The sequence below is a fragment of the Phasianus colchicus genome, chromosome 4 (genome assembly GCF_987193195.1).
Source record: "Phasianus colchicus chromosome 4, bPhaCol1.hap1.1, whole genome shotgun sequence".
Lineage (NCBI taxonomy): Eukaryota > Metazoa > Chordata > Aves > Galliformes > Phasianidae > Phasianus > Phasianus colchicus.
In genome coordinates, this window is record NC_143439.1 from 55,027,508 (window position 1) to 55,046,440 (window position 18,933).

The 18,933-nt window shown below is 37.8% G+C and overlaps 1 protein-coding gene across 5 annotated transcripts in view; it reads left to right on the top strand.

Annotated features, from left to right (window-relative positions):
* Positions 1-18,933, top strand: part of CCDC149 (coiled-coil domain containing 149) — a 51,922-nt gene that overhangs the window by 2,112 nt on the left and 30,877 nt on the right. For 4 of the 5 annotated variants that reach the window (XM_090139599.1, XM_031588433.2, XM_031588434.2 and 1 more), the window contains exons 2-4: positions 6,822-6,983; positions 7,501-7,539; positions 18,331-18,438. In XM_090139599.1, coding sequence (XP_089995725.1) covers positions 6,822-6,983; positions 7,501-7,539; positions 18,331-18,438 — 309 coding nt within the window. Of the gene's footprint in view, positions 1-2,600; positions 2,936-6,821; positions 6,984-7,500; positions 7,540-18,330; positions 18,439-18,933 lie in introns of those variants that run through there. The other variant, XM_090139598.1, reaches the window with a different exon arrangement.

Sequence of the window (18,933 nt, forward strand, 5' to 3'; positions counted from 1 at the left end):
TTTTTAAGTCTGGTATTGCAGGTGTTAGGAAAAGTGGTAGTGTGCAGTTTTGATCCTTACAGATAGGTGTATACACAAATACTTGTACACACAGCTGTATATCTCTGTAGTTTGGGTCTTAGTTCTTCGTTAGAAAAAGGAGTGCTTGCTTATTTCAGTGTTTTCTTTTTCTGTGTTTACTATTTTTGTCTTTTTTTCTGTCATTCCACTCTAGCGCCTTTTGCACTCTTTCACATCTCTTTCGCTGCTTTTATAATGCTCATCACCAGCTTCTTGCATGTGTTTGGCCTCCATGCTTACAAGTGGTTTCCACTTGTGCTACAGCCTTTCAGGCATAGTGTGCACCTGGTTCAACAGTCTTTGTGCCATATGTACCTTGAATAGTCATTAACTTTGAATAGGTTGACACAGAAAGGCATGCTGGGTCAAAGCCAACTTTGTAAATACTGAAGGAACAGGAGTCATTCTTTCAATCTTGCAAACTAAATACAAAAGAGCAAGCTACAGAAGTGAGAATCTATGTAATTTTTGCCCACTCCTGAGCTGAGTTCAAGAATTCTTCATGCATGAATATATATAAGGGTGAAGCACTCTGTTATATTACAAGATAATTTTTACCTGAAGTCTGGATTTTTGTCTACCATTTCCATTACTGCGTAGCCCATGCTTAAGTTATTTAAAAGACAATGTAAAGCTGTAAAATTAATATCTAGTTAATAATTTTTTGTTTGACACAAATGTCATAGCAAGAACTTTCTTGCTGGCTGGACTGAGATGGGATGGTGACCTAAATCCTCCAAAACCATGTGATTTTAATAAATCTCAAAATACTATCTCAAGAGGAGGGAGGGCTTGTTTCTTTGAACATGTTTTTGAATGTCTCCTTATTTGGGAAACAAACAAACAAAACAAAAAAAAAACACACCAAAATCCATGATGCAAACAAGAGATCTGTCCCACCAGGAAGAGGATGAAAAAAGGGTAGTATGGCTGATATTGTTTGGTTGAGTGCACTGCTAGAATGCTGTTATGGTTAGATGTTATACAGGGCTCTTCACTGAAAAGAGTTTGTGAAAATAATTTTGATCACCAAAATCTTCATTGTGGAGTTCTTTTTGTTTGCTGTTAAGTATTTTTAAATGTCCATATTTACTTCCCAGTTTAACTTATGGATAAGTTAAGTTACTAATTTAGACAGTTCATGTAAGTCAATTCCCTACTGGCTCAGTTTTCTTCCCTTTATAGATGAGAGGAAGCATAACTAAATGTTATTAATGGGAGTGAAAGCTGGGGTGTATGGACGCTGTTTGAGGATAGCTGAGGTAGTTTTGAGAGGTTGTAGAAGCTACCAACTCTGAATGTTCTGCTACAGAGAAGAGTGATTTCAGTTTTTGCCTGACTTTCATGTTATCTGTCTTGCAATTCGTGTGATCTAGAGATGATGACAGAAATAGTGATCAGGAAATAAGTATTAGCATGATCATGGGGTGGTGAGATGAGTTGAACAGTATCAGAAGATCATTTGTGATAAAAACCACTTCTTCTGCATACTGTGCAAGATCATCTCTGTCCTTCTGACTTCTGTCAGTACAGTCTTTACAGTGCTTTCTACTGAAGTCAGGGATTGTTCTGCCATTAACTTTCCTGAGAGTCGGCACCAGTTCTGACGTCATACTGCTTGGAGGACGTGTACTTTTGGTGGTGTTTTTCACTGAAAGGAAGAAGGTTTCCTAGGATACTCATAGGTTAGAGTGGCTCTCCTCCCTTCTTTCTGATGGCTCCCCTCTTGCATTTGCCAGTTCTCAGAATTAAATCCAACATCAAGATGGTACTCTTTCCTTGTCACCTCCCACATATTGTAGCATCTACTTTATGCTATTTACAGCTACTCATGCATGACTGTGCTTCCTAAAATTAGTTGGAAGAAATTTAGTCTTCATTTAAGTTGTCATTCTCAAGAGGCTATTTCTTGATTATTAACTATGATCTTTGGCACTGCACAGGGAATGTGTTCTTGGGCTTCCTTCCCTAAAAATTGCCAGATTAAAACTTGGAAGAATAGTTTTGGGGAATGATTTATCTAAACTACAACTACTGAGCAGCAGTTCTAGTTGAAATAGCCGCTGTTCCTGATGTGAATTCTGATTAAGAGTGGGAAACTTAACCTGCTTGTGACTTAACCTTTATTGTTGCACAATGAACTAAAGAGAAGAGGAAGGAAAATTAGTGAGATTTTCATAATTACAATGTATCTTTAATTTTCTGACTTCTCAAACAGGGTGTGAAGTGTAGTTAACCAAACCTATCTGAGAGGATTGTGCAGGGTTTGGAACCACTCATCTTAGAGGCTTTCAGAATAAGGGCAAATGCCAGCAACAAAATGAGGGAAATGGATGCTCTGAGGTCCCTGGGTGATTGAATTGACACTGTAATTAATGACTTCCTCCTTTGGGAAAGAGAGTGGAAATGCTGAAGGATCTTACACTGTGACTTACTTTTTTCCATAGTTCTTGGTAACTGTGAGAGATGCTAGGGACCTGCCTGCTGGGATTTCAGGCAGCAAAGCAAGTGTCTGCTTCTCGTGTCTCCATGTTCCAGGTTGGACTAAGATAGTCATAGAACCATAGAATTATAGAATCCTAGTCACAAGGACACTGGGGAACAAATATGGTGAAGTTCGTAATGCAAATATTGGAATGCAAACATAGGGCTGGGTCACGTTGTGAGGGGGTTTTACCAAACGAGATGACTTGACAATTCTTAAAGGATCAGCGAAGATGATTTGGTGTAATATTGTCACCAGGACAAGATCTGGTGTCCTGAGCAAGCTGCTTACATTACAGTGAATGATACAAACTTGTGTCAAACTTCAGAAGTTAGGAGGTAGCTAGAGGAGGAAGTGCTGGTCAGGAGTTGGTATTGTGTTACACCCAAGGTAAGTACATTGTTTTGGATTTTATTGGAGATGGGAGGCAAATGGCCAATAATTGCATATTGCTTTGAGTTTGAGTGCTTGGCTCTTCCAGATAACTTCAGGTTAAACTCTTCCAACTTCAGGGAAGCAACATTACTGAAACCTGGCCAGCAAACACCCCAGACAGTGATGTTGCAGTGCATTTTGGGGCTCTTCAACTTGTTACTTGAACAACAAAATTACTTGCAAGAGCAAAGTGAAGTGAAATCTGATAAAACTAAAGGCAGTTAGTTAGTAGTTGGATCTATTGTCCAAAGGATGTTGAATAGAGGTTACAGTTTCTCTGAGAGTGTGGTGAATGATGGATTTCCAGGCCCACGTACCTCATGGTGGCCCATGCATGTGGGAGGACACAAAATCCTGAAGCGTTAAGGGAACGTGAAGTACGAGCCACATTGATTTCAAAGCAGAACTTGGAAAAAATATCTTTGCTTTTAGCCTCAGGTATTTTCCTTCTTGGCACCAATTGCCATGAAATAGCCAACTATTTGCCAGTAATTTGTACAAATTTATTTTATGATAGCAATTTGGTGTGTTTGTTTGTTTAAAAAAAGGAGGTTGAAAACCTTGACGTGTCCCAGCTTCATTTGATTATTAGACCATGTCTGTGGTGCCATTAATGAGATGTGTCCGGATCTATCACTAAAAATAGCAGTGGACAAATAGTAAGTGTTTGATGTAGAGTCACCTTGGAGCAGCTCCACTCTCCTGTAATGTCAGTCTTTTTTTACTCAGCTCCTCTAAAATAGTTATCTGGTTGTAAAGCAGTTCAAGCAGTAATGTAGGATGTCATATATATTCCTTTAATTATTATGATCTTCCTTGTAGCAATTATAATTTGCTTTATTACAGATAACAGCGAATATAGATAAAAGTCACTAGACAGATATGAGAAGTTGTACACAGTAGCTTTTAGACTGAAAGCGTAGTAGCTGGTTCTTGTTTAACTTTGTTTTTTAAATTCAAAGATTCTTTTGAAATGTCGATTAAAAGGAAACAAAAAATAACAAGAATATACTGTATTCTTACAATAGATAACAGAATGCACTTGTTTGTCTCACTGATAGGCTGTATGTGAGACATTGCCTTCTTTTGTCAAGTGCAGTGGAAGAAATCTTTGTACAAATGCCAGAAGCATCTGTTGAATTCCTTTTCTCAGACTGTGTTGGAATTTTTTTCTTAGTGCTTGCATTGCTCCATAAAGACTTTTAAAGTCCTGTGTTCCTTTTGAAAACATACCAGCTTGGCTGCACGCCTTTGCTCATGTGTAGAAGACTGTTGGTGGGACTCAGTTGTTTCTGCAAGTATAGTTCTTATCTGTTACACACGGTTAAGTCAACTTACGGTCACTTATCACATTTTTTCTTTTTCTTTTTTTTAATATATATTCTGAAGCATATCTATATTGAATAACTTCCTTGAGGTCTTTCTTTGTGTAATTCGTTTTTCTTTCAAAAATGGTAATTGGAATTGGAAACATAGCTCTGCCGAATAATCAAATTCCACAAGAATGCTGTGACTTTATTGTTTCTTGTACCATAAACCCATGGAAACAAATTACTGTACGTTATTGCTGTTTTTATGCCATGTATTTGGGAAACTCAATATATGCAGAAGACAAAAATGGCTTCAAAAAGCCCACTAGATGCTGGTTTTTATGGTAAAATCCAGAGTAAGAGATGCCAGGCCACTTTCTTCCATAAGGTCCATCATCAGCATTTAATTAACCAAGTTAAAACTTATTCTATGCAAGGAGGAGAGGATTATTGCTTTTCATGTAGGCCCTGAACTCCTGTTTCTGCATCCTGCTTAGGGTTCAGCCACTGCTGGTATAACAGATAATGGAGACCTTCCTTATTCTCACCAATGCTGCTGTAAAAGGTGAAGCCCCACTGGTGTGCCTTGAAGGTGTGCATCGTAGTGGCAGAAGCAGGTTTTGTTTGTCACTGTGTTTCCTGCCTGGTAAGGATTCTGTTGTCTAGCTCACGGTCCACATCAGCTTCTGACTTTCACACAGCACCCCAGGAGTGACCATTTGCAAGGAGTGGGGCTGGTTCAGGTTTTGGGGTTTTTGCTTTGTTCTGTGTTTTTTAAGCAACTGGGGGAGTTTGTAATTACTGTGTCAGATTGTATTTATTTACAAAGAGTTTAGTGAAGGCATATTTTTGAACTGACTAAGGCATGAAATGAAACTGGAAAAAGAGAAAATAGATTGTCAAAGGCAAGTATTTCACTGTAAGTGAAAGAATGATTTTATCAAGTTTAGGGCAGTTTACCACGTCACTATAATCTTTTGCTGACAATATTAAACTTTAGCTTCTGATGCCTTTCCATGTTTTATCAGGGGACTTGACATTTGTGTAAGGTATCAGTAAGGACATAAGTACAGAGTTACAGTTGCCTTTGTAAAGTTGATGCGAAGGCATCATAATCCAGAAAATTTATGGCAGGATTTCAACTTCAGTAGTGCCAGAAATAAAATTAATCCAAGGTAGAAGTGTCCTTTTTGAGAGTTCAAATCCTTCTTGGAATTGCTTTTCTCATTCCCTTTCGACTTTTTTGCAACTAAGCACTTACCGTTTTTGGAAAATGTTGCCTGTAGTTCTGTGCTAAACTCTCCTTTCCCTCTCTCATTTCCTTGAAATTGAGGTTAACAAAGTCAGTTCCAAGTAAGTACTACATATGGGTGATGATTTTTATCCCAAAGAACAGCACTACTTGAAGAGTGTGGAAGTGCTGATGCTCTTGCTTTGTGCAAGAGCCCATAATGACAAAGTATTCTTGTCAGAGTTCGTAATGAAACTATAAATTGTTTTCATGAATGCTGTGATATTTGGTCTCTTGCAGAGCACAGTCAGAGTGTATTTAGTGCCACATTTCATGTGAGTAACATCAGAATTAGAAATATTACGTAGAATGAGTAGTGTCAGGAGGTGGGTGAGAAGAATCTGCTGACTGACCACTGTTAAATGGAAAAAGTTGCCTCAAGCTTCTGATGGGTAAAATTCAGTTGCTGTAGATGTTGGTCTCTTCTCCTCTCCACAGGGAAAGGCAGTAAAGTAGATCAGATAAATGTAGAAGAAATGAGATTTGTAAGCTCTGCTTTTCTTTGCGTATAAGCCCTACATGTGAGAGGTGGTGAAAGGAGAGAAAGTCTCACTTGTGTCTTCCCTCTCCTTTCAAATGCTTGCAATATTCTTGCATTATTTCACATTCTTGTATATCAACAAGCACGTGCAGTATTGCAGCACACTGAGGCAGTGAAGTAATTTCCTTTGTCAGTGCTTGTAGGGTACACACCAAAATTGATTCAGGTACTTTTTGGTAGGCCCTCGTACTGCTCTTTTGGCCATAACGGAGCCCTCTTTCATTGCCTGTAAGAAGTATGAGTCCAGAGGACATCCCTGGTAGTGTGGAAAAGAGGGAGGGCAGAGAGAATGAGGCAGGAAGTGCTGGTGGCTAGCAGAGCTGGCTCTTGTGGAATCGAGTAGAAAAGGGCGTTTGAAAAGGCTGCTTCTTCCAGCAACCTTCCTGGGCTTTCAGGCCAAAATGTGAGACTTCTCATTCCATTATGTATGAAGGAAAAGAGTGGAAATATGAATTGCTAAATTTTGTAACTCACGGTAATCAGGAGAGCATGTGGCCTTGCAAATGGATTTTCATGATTCTGAAATAACAAATTTCTTTTTGGTGATTAACAGTAAGCTAAGAAGATTTGTAACAGAGTTTCATTCTGTGCAATGAGTTGTCTTCCATCTTCTCTATGAAAAACTGGAGACTGTTTAATCTAGTACTGGCTGGGGTAGGAGTGGCTGGTAACATTCATGTTGTTTTTTCTCCTCTGCAGTATCTGGTGTGCAAGAGGAAGCTCGAAAGTAAAAAGGAGGCATTGCTGATCCTCTCCAAAGAGCTGGACACTTGTCAACAGGAAAGAGACCAGTATAAGCTCATGGCCAACCAGCTTCGAGAACGACATCAGTCTCTGAAAAAGAAGTACCGGGAGCTGATTGTAGGTTGTTCTTATTGTATGTCGCATGAGGAGGGGACAAGAAGCAACTTGACTATCAAAAGCATTCTATAATGAGTGCTGTAGAAAGCGTTTAGGTACTTGTTTATAGTAGCCCTGCAGTTGTACAGTCCTGATCATATTATTACTCATTTGTTCCGCACTGATGAGGTAGTGGCTGTTATATAAGACACAGTAAGACAGTTTGTGCTTGGAGAAAATTAGTTTCAGTCATAATTCCATTTAAAAACTGACTGCAGTATTATTATTCCATAGCAACTTAATGTACCGTTATGAAAAACAATGCAAAATAAATTTGTAATGACCTGCTGTTTTAGAAAGACAAAAAAATCTTCAGCCTTAGAAAAAAATGTAAGGTGAAATGAACATTACTGGTGTTAAGCAAGATGCAGTATTTTCGAAACAATTTAAAAAAAAATTACTTAAAATTATGTTTTAAAAAGTGATACTCAAAGCTTAAGAAGTAATTTGCCAATAACATGTATCTGTTTATTTGTAGGATGGAGATCCATCCCTTCCTCCTGAAAAGAGGAAACAGGTAGGATTTATTTTTTGTTCAACATTACTTATCTGCTTTGAAAGTTTTTTGCAAAAGTGTGAAAATGCTAACTATGGAATCTGGTAAAAAGCAAACATTTCTGCAAATTGAACAGTCAAGTTATAAATTCAGACATCTTTTGCTTTGTTCTAAACATTCAATCCCGAAATATCCCGATATATTAATTTAATTAGAATGTATGATTATTGCTTTTATGTTCACCAGGCACTGAATCTGGGCAGTGTACAGAAATGTGAGATCATTCTTGTTTATCCTGCTTGCACTGAACTCTAAAATGGGTTCATGACTGAACTTTTCGTACTTCAGAAGCAGATTGGGATTGTGTTTTCTGCATCCCATATTTGTTAGTTTATTGTTGTGGGTACTGTTTTCCATTAGGTACTCTCCCAAGTCATTTGAGTTCTGTGGGTTATAAGTGGTAAGAAAAACAGTAATTGGATTTTATGGTTCCCTTGAAAATCTTAATGCCTACTTCTCCCCCCCCCTCAAATCTATAAACAGTGTCCCTATTGCAGGATGTTATTTGTCACACCCTGATGTTATCTTGACTTTTAGAAAAAATATAATGCCCATAGGAAAATATGTGAGAAGACTGAGTATCCAAAAGGAGAAAAGTTGTTCCTGTAATTGCTAGTCTTGAAAGTCTCAGACTTGGACTGCTTGAACCATGGATATTGCATGGGTATCAGTGGCAGAATTTTTATTGTTCATCCTTTCCCTTGGAGTTTGAATGTATTTCTTGCTTTTTATTAAAATTTTAGAGTCATAGAGTTTTGGTTGTTTTAAACTAAACTTTCAGAGGCAATGTAATTACTGCTTCATGCACTTAAACAAATAGCTGCTGAGAAGTCAGTGTCTCAGTGTCTCTGCAAATGCAGAACCATTTAACGTGCTTGTTATTTTGCATAATTTGTTTAAATTCTATTAACACAATTCTAATGAAAGTTTATGAAGTGGGTTTGAACATTGTCACTACTCAAATTGGGATCGAAGAATATACAATAAAATGAAAAAAATAAAATCAGCAATGTAGTATATGGGTCATTGCAGAGATGAATAGGAAGGAAGACTTGGCAGCATCTCATGGACGCTGTTCTAATTCTTCTTACATTTTTTCAAAACAAATAAAGCTGATGCTTGTTTCTAAAATACTGGTAGAATTTATTCTGAATTCAGATGCTGTGACTATGTTAAGTTTTGGCAAATTTCATCATGGTGCTTGGAAAGTCATTTAATCTAGCTAGGAGTCTTTTTCTGTGAGGAAATGATGTATTCATGCTAGATAAGAGAGAAAGAAAGAAAATCTTGTTCTCAGATGCAGTCATTTTAGAGATCTCCCCGAAGGACAATTTGTATTATAACCTGTATATTAATAGGCTGTTAGCACCCTTCTTGAGTTTTTGTTTTCTCAGGAAGTGTGTCTATAACACACAAGATGTTTGATCTGGAGTAGTCAGGGCAACCTTTCTCAGGAAGAGAATACTTTTACTTTGAGAAATGCACCGAAGCATAATAAAAGAAAGTCGTATTTTTTCCACTGTTACTGTAAATGCATTTATTTGAGTACCTTTTCTTACTCAAGAAAGAGTTATGTTCTCTGTGCTCTTTTGGACTTTTCCAATCCCTTTTTTACCCAGAAAATCTAGCTACGTGCTGGGAGAAGTTTGTTACTGCAGTCACTTTATAAAAGATCCTGATCCTGTAATGAATTTTGTGTGACACAACAGTACATGCTGTTCTTGCGGTCAGGAGTGAGATGAAAACATCACATGCTGAACAATTTGCTGCCTGTTACGTTTCTGTATTGCAGATGAAAAATTATTGCTGAAAACGTCAGTCCGCAATCCTAATAGTAATGGTTGGGCTGGGTTTGCTACTTTCTTCTCCATTTCTTCATTTTTCACCTTTATTATGCTTTGTGACTTCTTAAAACATCTTTTCTTCAATAGCATTCTTTTTTCTCATTTGTCACAGCACAGAGTTCTCTGGAATGGAGATCTCATGTAACTGGGCAATTTCAATCAGCAAGCACATATGGACTGGTTTCATTTAAAAGGTATCATTACATGCAACACTCCTCAGTGTTTTTCCTCTTGAGGCCATGTGTGTGATGGTACACATCTCTGACATAATCTAGAAGTGTACCATTCTGCCAAGCAGCAGAAGTGGGAATGAGAAATTGTGTTGCTGTAATCTCTTCTCTCACAGTAGGTGTTTTACCACTAGTAGTGCTGTCACAGCCTATGAGCTATGAATGTGTTCTTGGCCCCTCTTTATACCAAACGTTCAATATTAAGTGCTGCAGCTGAAGGTAATGTAGTTTTGTAATGTCACGTGATGTCAGGTGTAATTTTTGGATAAATAATGGTGTGATGAAATGTTTCAGGAAGGTAGGAAAAATGAAGAGTTGATTTTTGATGTTAGAATTCACCAGAGATCGTAAACAATAGACATTGCCTATTTTGAAAGGCATGTTAAAATATTAGTCTGCCTGCAGAGCCTCTGTTGTGCATCCTACGTAAGTTGAAAATCTCCCATTCTGCAGTGATATGCATTTTATATGCATTTATATGCATTTGCTGTGATACAGAACGTTTTGATGACATTGACATTTTATGACAAATACTAGGAATCTGTTGGGCAGCACAGCACTGCTGGAAAAGTTAAAGAAAAAAAGATCAGTGGGATTTCTAGCTTGATTTATAATGATTATTGTTGTCTTCCACATTGTTTAAATTTTTGGTATAACTTCAGTCTGAGAGAAGCTTTGTTGCTGTGTGTCAAGAGTAAAGCTGTAATGCATGTGCTCCCTGGTAAGGTCTTATGTTTGTATTTTAAATGTGTGAAGTCACAAATTAAATTGGACTAAACAGCTCAGAATCAGAATGGTTGAGGTGGGAAGTCACCCCTTGATCATCTGGTTCAACCCCCTGCTCAAGCAGGGTCAGCTAAAGCAGGTTGTCCAGGGCCCTGTCCAGCTGGGTTTTGAACATCTTCAAGGGACTGAGATTCTACAGACTCTCTGGGCACCCTGTTCCTGTGTCTCACAGGTTTTGTGTTTGGGTAGAAATCCACATTTTAAATTGTGTCCATTAGTTCTGGCTCCTTTTTCTTCAGTCCCTCTGTCATGAATTTATAGACATTGGAGGGATCCTGCCTGAGCCTCCTCCAGGCTGTTCTAGGTCTCTCATCCTTTCCTCACATGAGCATAAAAGATGTTCCAACTCCTTAATCATCCTACTGCATCTTCCTTGCATGTTTGTTGAGTACTCATTCTCTCTGTCAGTTCTCTTTTAGTCAAGTGGGTCCAGTGCTTTCCAAGCAGCTGTAGAGCCTTGATGAGAGTCCTATGCTAAGAACACCTTGCTATTAGGAGTCTCATAACTTAATGGTGACATAATCATACTACAAAGCACAGCTTTCTAGTTAATCTCTTTGTCAGATCAGAAAGCTCATCAAGAATCTGTGTGCCTCTTCCCTGAAAGTCATGGTATTTGACCCCGTTATAGATATCCATACATGTCCCAAGGTGATTCATTCAAGCCAAAACTCTTACTGCTTCAGTCATGATTGACATCATGGAAGCACATTAGCCACTCACTGAGACTTTGTTTAGACAGCTTGACTTCTGTTAATGTATAAATTCATGAGTGTGGCATTTAGAGCCAAGGAGAACATCATAAAGGCTGGAGGTTCCAGACTGAAATATGTTGTGACATGTTGCAAATGGACCCATTTCGGTCCTTTTCACTTCTGCTTCCAGCTTAATGTACTCAACTGTCAATACAGTTTCAAAACAAACTTCAGGGTTTGCCTTATGACCGTTTTTGACATCGTTGGAAAAAAATGATTACTGTGACTGTTTGTTCATTAATGAATTCAGGAAGTTTTACTAGCCTTGTGCTGAGGTACAAAAGCTGTGTTCAGAGTCCTGTGAGATAAAATCTTCAGATAAAGCACTGTACGGGGTAAGCAATCATTTTGTATTTATCTCTCACGAGTGCTGTGAAGATTAATGTGATTTCCTCCTTTGTTCAGAGGGTTTGAAGATGAAAAACATTATGCATGTGCCAGATTGAGACCTGTGTGCTTTGCTGTGGTTTGTAGGTGCATGTTTGACTGCCACAGCGTGAGGCAGCAGGTGCAGAACAGTGAGATCACTTGCCTTTGTGACACTTGAGAGAACAATATTCCCATGGATTTCAAAATGTGAGAGTACAGTCAAGGAAGAGATTTTGTTTTCTGCATGTATGCAAAATCAAGAATTTCCTGAACATGCTGTGAATTATGTTTTTTGAAATGACACTGTTGTTTCTTCCACCTGTAGATTTTGCAGTGAGCATGAGGCTTGGAGAGATGAAATGCTGGTTCTAACAGATGTGACTGTCGCTCTTTAAAATTTTGAGTGTTGTTCAGATCTGATGTTTGTCACATGCTCTGCTCTTCTGATTGCTGTGTCTTACCTTGATGGAATAGAGATACTTGTCACACCTCTGCACCTGAATACTCTTGATAAATATTCTGTTAATTAGTCAGGGCACTCAATGTGTTTAAGAGATTTTGATTCTTTCTTTGCATTATAACAAAGTTTAGGTTGTCCCTAGAGTCTCAAAGCAACCGTTTTTGTTAAACCAATGAAACAATCTTCTGCCCTAGTATGGCAGTCTTTGTATAAGTAAAAATTAATTATTTCTCTTTGAATACGTTCATCTACTGTCAACAAAAAACTGATGCCCTACTCTTGTCTGTATGAAGTATGAGGGAACTGAAGCACGCTACTGAAACTTCACTATGAAGAAATCTCTGCCAATTAACTTCTCACAATATTTGAGTGGTGAGGTTTTGGAAGAGCAGACTTTGACAAAAGTTGGACAAAAATGCCAGAAGGCCTTCATGGATGAAGAAGTTGCTCCTGGACAAACTCAAACACAAAAGGAAAGCCTACAGAAAGTGACAGCATGGACAGGTAACCTGGGAGGAGTACAGGTGCATTGTATGAACAACTGGGATGGAATTGGGGGAGATATAAATCCCACATGGAATTGAATCTGCCCAGGGATGCCAGGGGCAACAAGAAAGGCTTTACAAGTTAATACTAACACCTGCTGCTGCTTATGATCTATGTTAGCAAGTTGCTTTGCAAAAACTATCCTCTTAAGAGTCTGTAGTTGATGGTAACATTTCTTTCTTTGTCAGTCTTCAGCGTGTGACTTAGGTTTGCCTATGTGCTGTTTGATCCTGTGTAACACTGTGCTAAGCTAACACACAGAAAACTCATTGTAAAGGAGGGTAGGAGTATTTGGCTTATATGCCTAGCGATAAATGGCTTTCTGGTGTTATTAAACAACTCAATAAAAACAGTTTTATAAGCAAGAGTGCTGAGTATCTTGTAAGTAGATGAATGTTAGCAAGTTTTTCTTGTTCAGCAAAGCCCTGTCAAGTTTTGACTGGTTTACTTCTGTGGTGGGATTCCTTCCTGGTTCTCAAAGTGCATGTAGTTAGAAGAAGAGGGGTATTCCTTCTCTTTTTTCGACTGCTTGGCAAGGCTTTGACTTTTGGTGTTGTTTTTCCTGGGGAAATATGACCCATTTTGTGTATTTAATGTGCCTTGGACATACAAACGTAGAAGTCTTCTGTGCATAATCTTTCAACTTAAAAAGAAAGATGATTTTTGCTCCCTTATTGTAAGGAAACTGTAGGTGAACAGTAGTAGTTGGTAAGCAAAACAAGTTTTTCTGTATTAATTCAGCCACTGCAATCATATAAAAGCACTGCAGGAGAAACTGCAATTAAATTTGCTATCAGTCACACCAATCAAATGTGCTTAATGTTTCATCACACTTTTTTTTCCACCTGTCCTAAGAACTCAAAGAACTCAGTTCTTTGTTTGAAGGTGTGGCTGAAAAAAGCAAAAGACTGTAAGCTGTGGTATAGAAATAATACCTGTTTATATTTTAAAATATTTTTTTTAACTGTAAAAGTATTTTGTAAGTTCTCGTCCCCTTAACAAATTACTTTTTCAGACAGCATCTAAAGGCAGAAAGTCTTTTATTTTTTTTAAATGTCAGATAAGATTTATGTGCAAGAGGATTGAGAGGTATATTAAAGCCTGTGTTACTATCCATCATTTTTTAAAGTGATGTGAAGAAAAATAACACTGTGAATGTGTAGCTAGATTTGCAAAATTGTTGAGGAATCCAAATTCAAGGGTAGTGTGTAATGCCAGAGATGACTGTTTGGAGTTCCATGTTATTTATAGTTTTTCTTTGAGGTCATCAGTTCAAATTCTGTGGGTAAGTAATGAGCAAAGATCTCTTGCTGTCTGACAGCTGACTTGCATTAGTAAATTCATATTTATAGGTATTTTTGTAAGTAGTTTCAGATGTTTGTCCATGGCTGAAAGTAAGGCTCACTTCAACCTTCTATCCTCAAAATATTCTTGAGAATTTTAGCAGAAGTCTAAGTGTAAAATCTTCATGATCCCGTCCCACTGAATCTTTTTTGTCTGCTCTGTGTTGCTTTTTTTTTCCTAGCTAAAAAAAGTAAGCACTTCCCAGTAGGCACTCCCACATCACACTTTTTCTCTCAGCTTCTAGTGGGATCTGTGCCATATGTTGCACTTGCTTTTGGTTAGCAGCAAAAAGCAATTTTGGCATAGATTCTTCTGTCCAGTACTATAATGTGGGGTTGAACTGTGCTGAAATATACAGGCATGCTTCCTGTAGCAGACATGTAGAATAACGCTGTGGAGGCTCAAATATACCCCAAGCTGAAACTAGGGGTTGACCAGGCTCTGGAGAGATTTTCTGATATACTTGAATGAAATACTCTTTGTTAACTAGAAAAACAAATGGCTGCATTGAGAGAGGACAGGAGGCACACAGTTTCCTCTGTTTTGGGTTGTTGCAGAGGCAAGAAAAGATGAGGCTGCAGAAGGATATAGACCTCTGCATCTTTCCCTCTCCCTGGGTGAGGGAGATGATTGTCTCTTTCTATTCTGCCCTCATGAGGCCCCAGTTGGAGTCTTTTGTCCAAGTCTAGAACACCCAACACAGGAAAGAAGTGGAGCCTTTGGAGGGGGTCCAGAAGAGGCCATGAAGATGACTCAAGGGCTGGAGCACTTCTCCCAAGAAGATAGGCTGAAGGAACTGGGTTTGTTCAGTCTGGAAAAGAGAAGGCTGCATGGAGACCTATTTGCAGCCTTGCAGTATTTCAAAGGAGTTTATAAAGATGAGGAAAATCAACTTTTTACATGGGTAGGTAGTAATAGTACAAGGGGGAATGGTTTTGAACTAAAGGAAGGGAGGTTTAGATTAGAAGTCAGGGGGAAGTTTTTTACTGAGAGAGTGGTGAGGTGCTGGAACGGGCTGCCCAGAGAGGCTGTGAGTGCCCCATCCCTTGAGAGGTTTAAGGCCAGGTTGGATGGGGCCCTGGGCGATCTGATTTAGTATGTGATGTAGCGGCCTGTGGCAGGGGGATTGGAATTTGATGATCCTTCCACACAAGCCATTCCATGCAAGCCCCTTCCATGCAAGCCATTCCACAATTCTCTTCCTTTAACCACAGCTTATAAATCTATCTACATCATTCAAAGATGCAGCTTTGAATAGCGTAAGTGAAAGAAGTGAAATCTCTGGCAGTTATAGGATTCTTTTTAAGTTTTCACTTAGCATCAAACTGTTGAAGAAACTGACATTAGGGAAGCTGAATTTGACTAATTTTCTGAGAGTTCTGATATGCACGTAAATGATACAAACTTTAGCTTCCCTGCTAAAGTAACTTGTCTTGAATTTCTAAGTGAATTCTGTATGTATTCTGTGAGTATTGAGAAGTTGCCAGTTGGAAAAATGAATCACCTTTCTCCTTCCTTGGATTACTATTTCTCCCTTTTCTTCATAAAATATATTCTTAGAGTTCCTTCATTGTTAATTTTATCATCTTTCAACCATATGGTATGTTCTCTTCTATGTGCCAAAGTACTGGTACCAAGTCCAGGTGTTGTTCAAAGTGTCTTCTTGGCTGGCTCTCTTGAAGCCCAGCAGAGCACCTGAAAATCAAATAATTCTCCTTCTACCCACATTTAGCAGAGCTTTAATGAGTTCTTGCCAAAACCTTTAAAACAGGGAACAATCTAAATTACATGTTGTATGGTACCTCCAAGCCAGGGAAATGAGTAATTGCTAGAGACTGCTCCTGTGACATAGCTCAGTTGTTTTAGTCTAACACCAATATAATAGAAGCTTTGCATTAAGGAGCAGGCCTATACCTAGCTCATTGTAATGCTCTTAGTATGCTTAAATGAAGCTGTTTTATTTTGGTGTCTAAAATTCTTCGTTTAAAATTTCTTCCAAAATACCTGTCTCAAGTAGAAAGGTTTTTGTCATGTTAAGTCATTCATATGACTGAAAAATAAAATTCAGCATAGAGTCACACTGCAAGAGAAATGGTTTTAGGGGAAATAAATCTGAGCAGGAAGATTTAGTACAAGCATGGTAATGCATTTCCTGGACTTACTGGAAACTGGGTACTGACTGCTGGAGTCCTGGTGTTGTAGCCATTAGGGACAGATTAGTGAGACTGAGGTCTTCCCTGGTGTTGAAATAGCTCTTGCAGTGTTAGGGGTTGTTCAGACTCGTCATAAAAAGGGACTTTATAGATAGAATTTTTTTTTTTTTTTCAGAGAGGTTTGTGCAAATAGTGTTCCTTTCAACTTTTTTGCTCTACTGATTGGATTGACTTGACTGAAAATCAGCTTTTTTCAAAAAAAAAAAAAAAAAAAAAAAAGCATCTGAGCATAAGCTGGGTGTACTTCAGATTAAATACAGTTTAATGTAAGCATAGGGTTTTTGTTTTATTTCTTCTAAGCAGCCATTAAGAAGTACCTATCAGAACCATTGACTGAATGCGTTCTGAAACTCCTTGGTTCATTCAGTACATAAATGACTTTTACTCATTTGTTTAACACATAGGAAAAAAAAATCTACCAAAGCATATTTGAGAAGCCATTTATATTCCTTAAATGATTGTTGTCTTGAAAATAAAATGATGAGTAGGTAATATTGGCCCTGCAGATGGTTATTTACAGTTTTTACAATTACACTCTTTTCTCATACGATTTTATTTGCAGTCTTTAGGCTTATCAGTAATTTTAAAAATGCTTTAATCTATTCCAGAATTGTGGAAAAGTTACTTTCTTCTGTACCTTTGGTCTCAGAGCAACAGAAGGGTCGAAATTATAGCAGTGTATCAGGCTTGAATCATTGAATCTAGCAGGACATATCACTATCTTGAGTTATTTTTCCTGTTTAAAAGTTAGAAGGTATTGCTATTTTAGGCCAGCTGGAGTTTGGAGCCAGCTTCCTTGTATACCATTGTACAAAAGTTCTGGTTTAATAGTCTAATCCTGGAAATATCAGATGCATGCTTAGCTATATTCATGTTAATAGTTGACTTAAATATAAAACAGGAAGTGTGGAAATAGCATTCAGTAAACAGAGAGATTGCAGGGGTGGCAGTAGTGTTGGTTCAGTAGTGTACAGGTTTTAAAGGGAAAGACCAATAGACTTCCTATGAGACTGCCTGGTAATGAAACTGACAAGGTAAAAAGGCAGGACCAAAAAATAAAGAGATATAATAATAGAGAAATGAGGGAATAAAAAGAGCAACAGTAAGGATGCTAAAACTGAACTAAAATATTCACAGAGAACAAGGAAGAGTCTTTGATGCATTGGCCTCAAATCCAGAGACTCTGTATAGGGCTAATTTAGAAATGTTGCCTCAGAAAAGCTGAAAATTCTTATTCCATTTCTTTTTATATCCTTCAGATTTATGACAATAGATGACATACCTAGCTGGCATAGAGGATGTCTTTAAAGGCTACGTATTAGCTGCTACAATTATAATGCTCTTAGAAGAGATGTCATTTTGATAGACTTTCCCTGTGTGAAATCAATATTTGTGTATTTTTGAGTTCTTTTTAGGGAAAAAATACAGTAAATTTGTTGGTTGTATTTGCTTCTTTTTAAGATATCTTAGGAAAGGAGGATATTGCTTGTTTTTTGGTTAGTGATCAAGTGGATGGAATTGTGAAGTTATACACCAGATTGCTCACCTTATAGACTTTGTAAGATAACGTGCATGATGACTTTTGACTTACTTAGGAAGCTTCCCTGCCTCCAGGTGAATTCATCTCTAGCTTTCACTTCTGCTCTTCATGAAGTCTCTATGCTAATTAAGACCACAAATCAGGCCATGTCTGAAGTTTTGTGCCATTAGATATCTGTGGTGCAGCTCCATACAGGGGCAGTGACTCTGAATGGCATCTGCCTTACTGAATAGGAATCTGCTTTAAAGACTATTAAAGAACATAATTAGATCATAATTATTTCTCAGCTATGCCATTTGTCTAATTGCATGTAAGTTTAAAACTATAATTTTGGCAACTTTCTATAAATACTGTCAAAGTACTCTATGTTTTTCTCTTGGTGCCAGCCAAGATGCCAGAACTAGTGTAAATATTTTCATTTTATTTTGTTTGGGTTTTGTGTGCTGTTCTGGAAAAGCACATGCGGGTATGCTATATGTATTTTCTGCTATTAAAGATGAAGGAACCCTGGTGACTCTCCAGTGAAGCATGAAGTCTGAATACCAATAACTATAAAAGTAAAGATTGTTGGCAGATAAGGGCTAACCCTAGTGTTTCTTTGCAATTACCACTTACACTTCTCTCCATAGGCACAGATTTTTGACTGATACTTGTTTCTTTTCTAGGCAAATCTTACTCAACTTCTGAGTGAGGCTCAAGATCAAAATAAACATCTTGGAGAAGAGATTAGGGAGCTTCAGCAGAGACTCGGGGAAGTACAAGGGGACAATAAGGTATTATAAACTTAATTTATCACTAAATGGACTGGAATATGTAAACGGGGCTGGAGTTTTGCATTAGCTTCTTAGGAAAACAAAGAACTAAATCAAAACAGTGGGATACAGAACTTCTAGAATATTTGGATTACAATAAATGCTCAGTACAGTCAAACAAAAGAATTCTGTATAAGAGAGCAGCAAATGCAGCTCATTAGATATTTTGATTTACTGCTTTTACTCACTTGTCCTTAATTATAAATATTGCACCCAGCCTTGCTTTAATAATCTCAGGGTTATTTTTTAAATATATTTCATTAGTGTTATTTCCTCTTACATGCATAAGCCTTTCATCTTCAGCATGTGATATTTTTCACTGCAATGAAAATGGAAGATATTAGTAGATGATAAAACCAGGAAGGCATATTTTTCCCTACAAAAATATGGAGTGGATCATCAAAAAAAAAAAAAGTATATTTAGCTTAGTACAATGCTCTCATCCTGTTACATAAC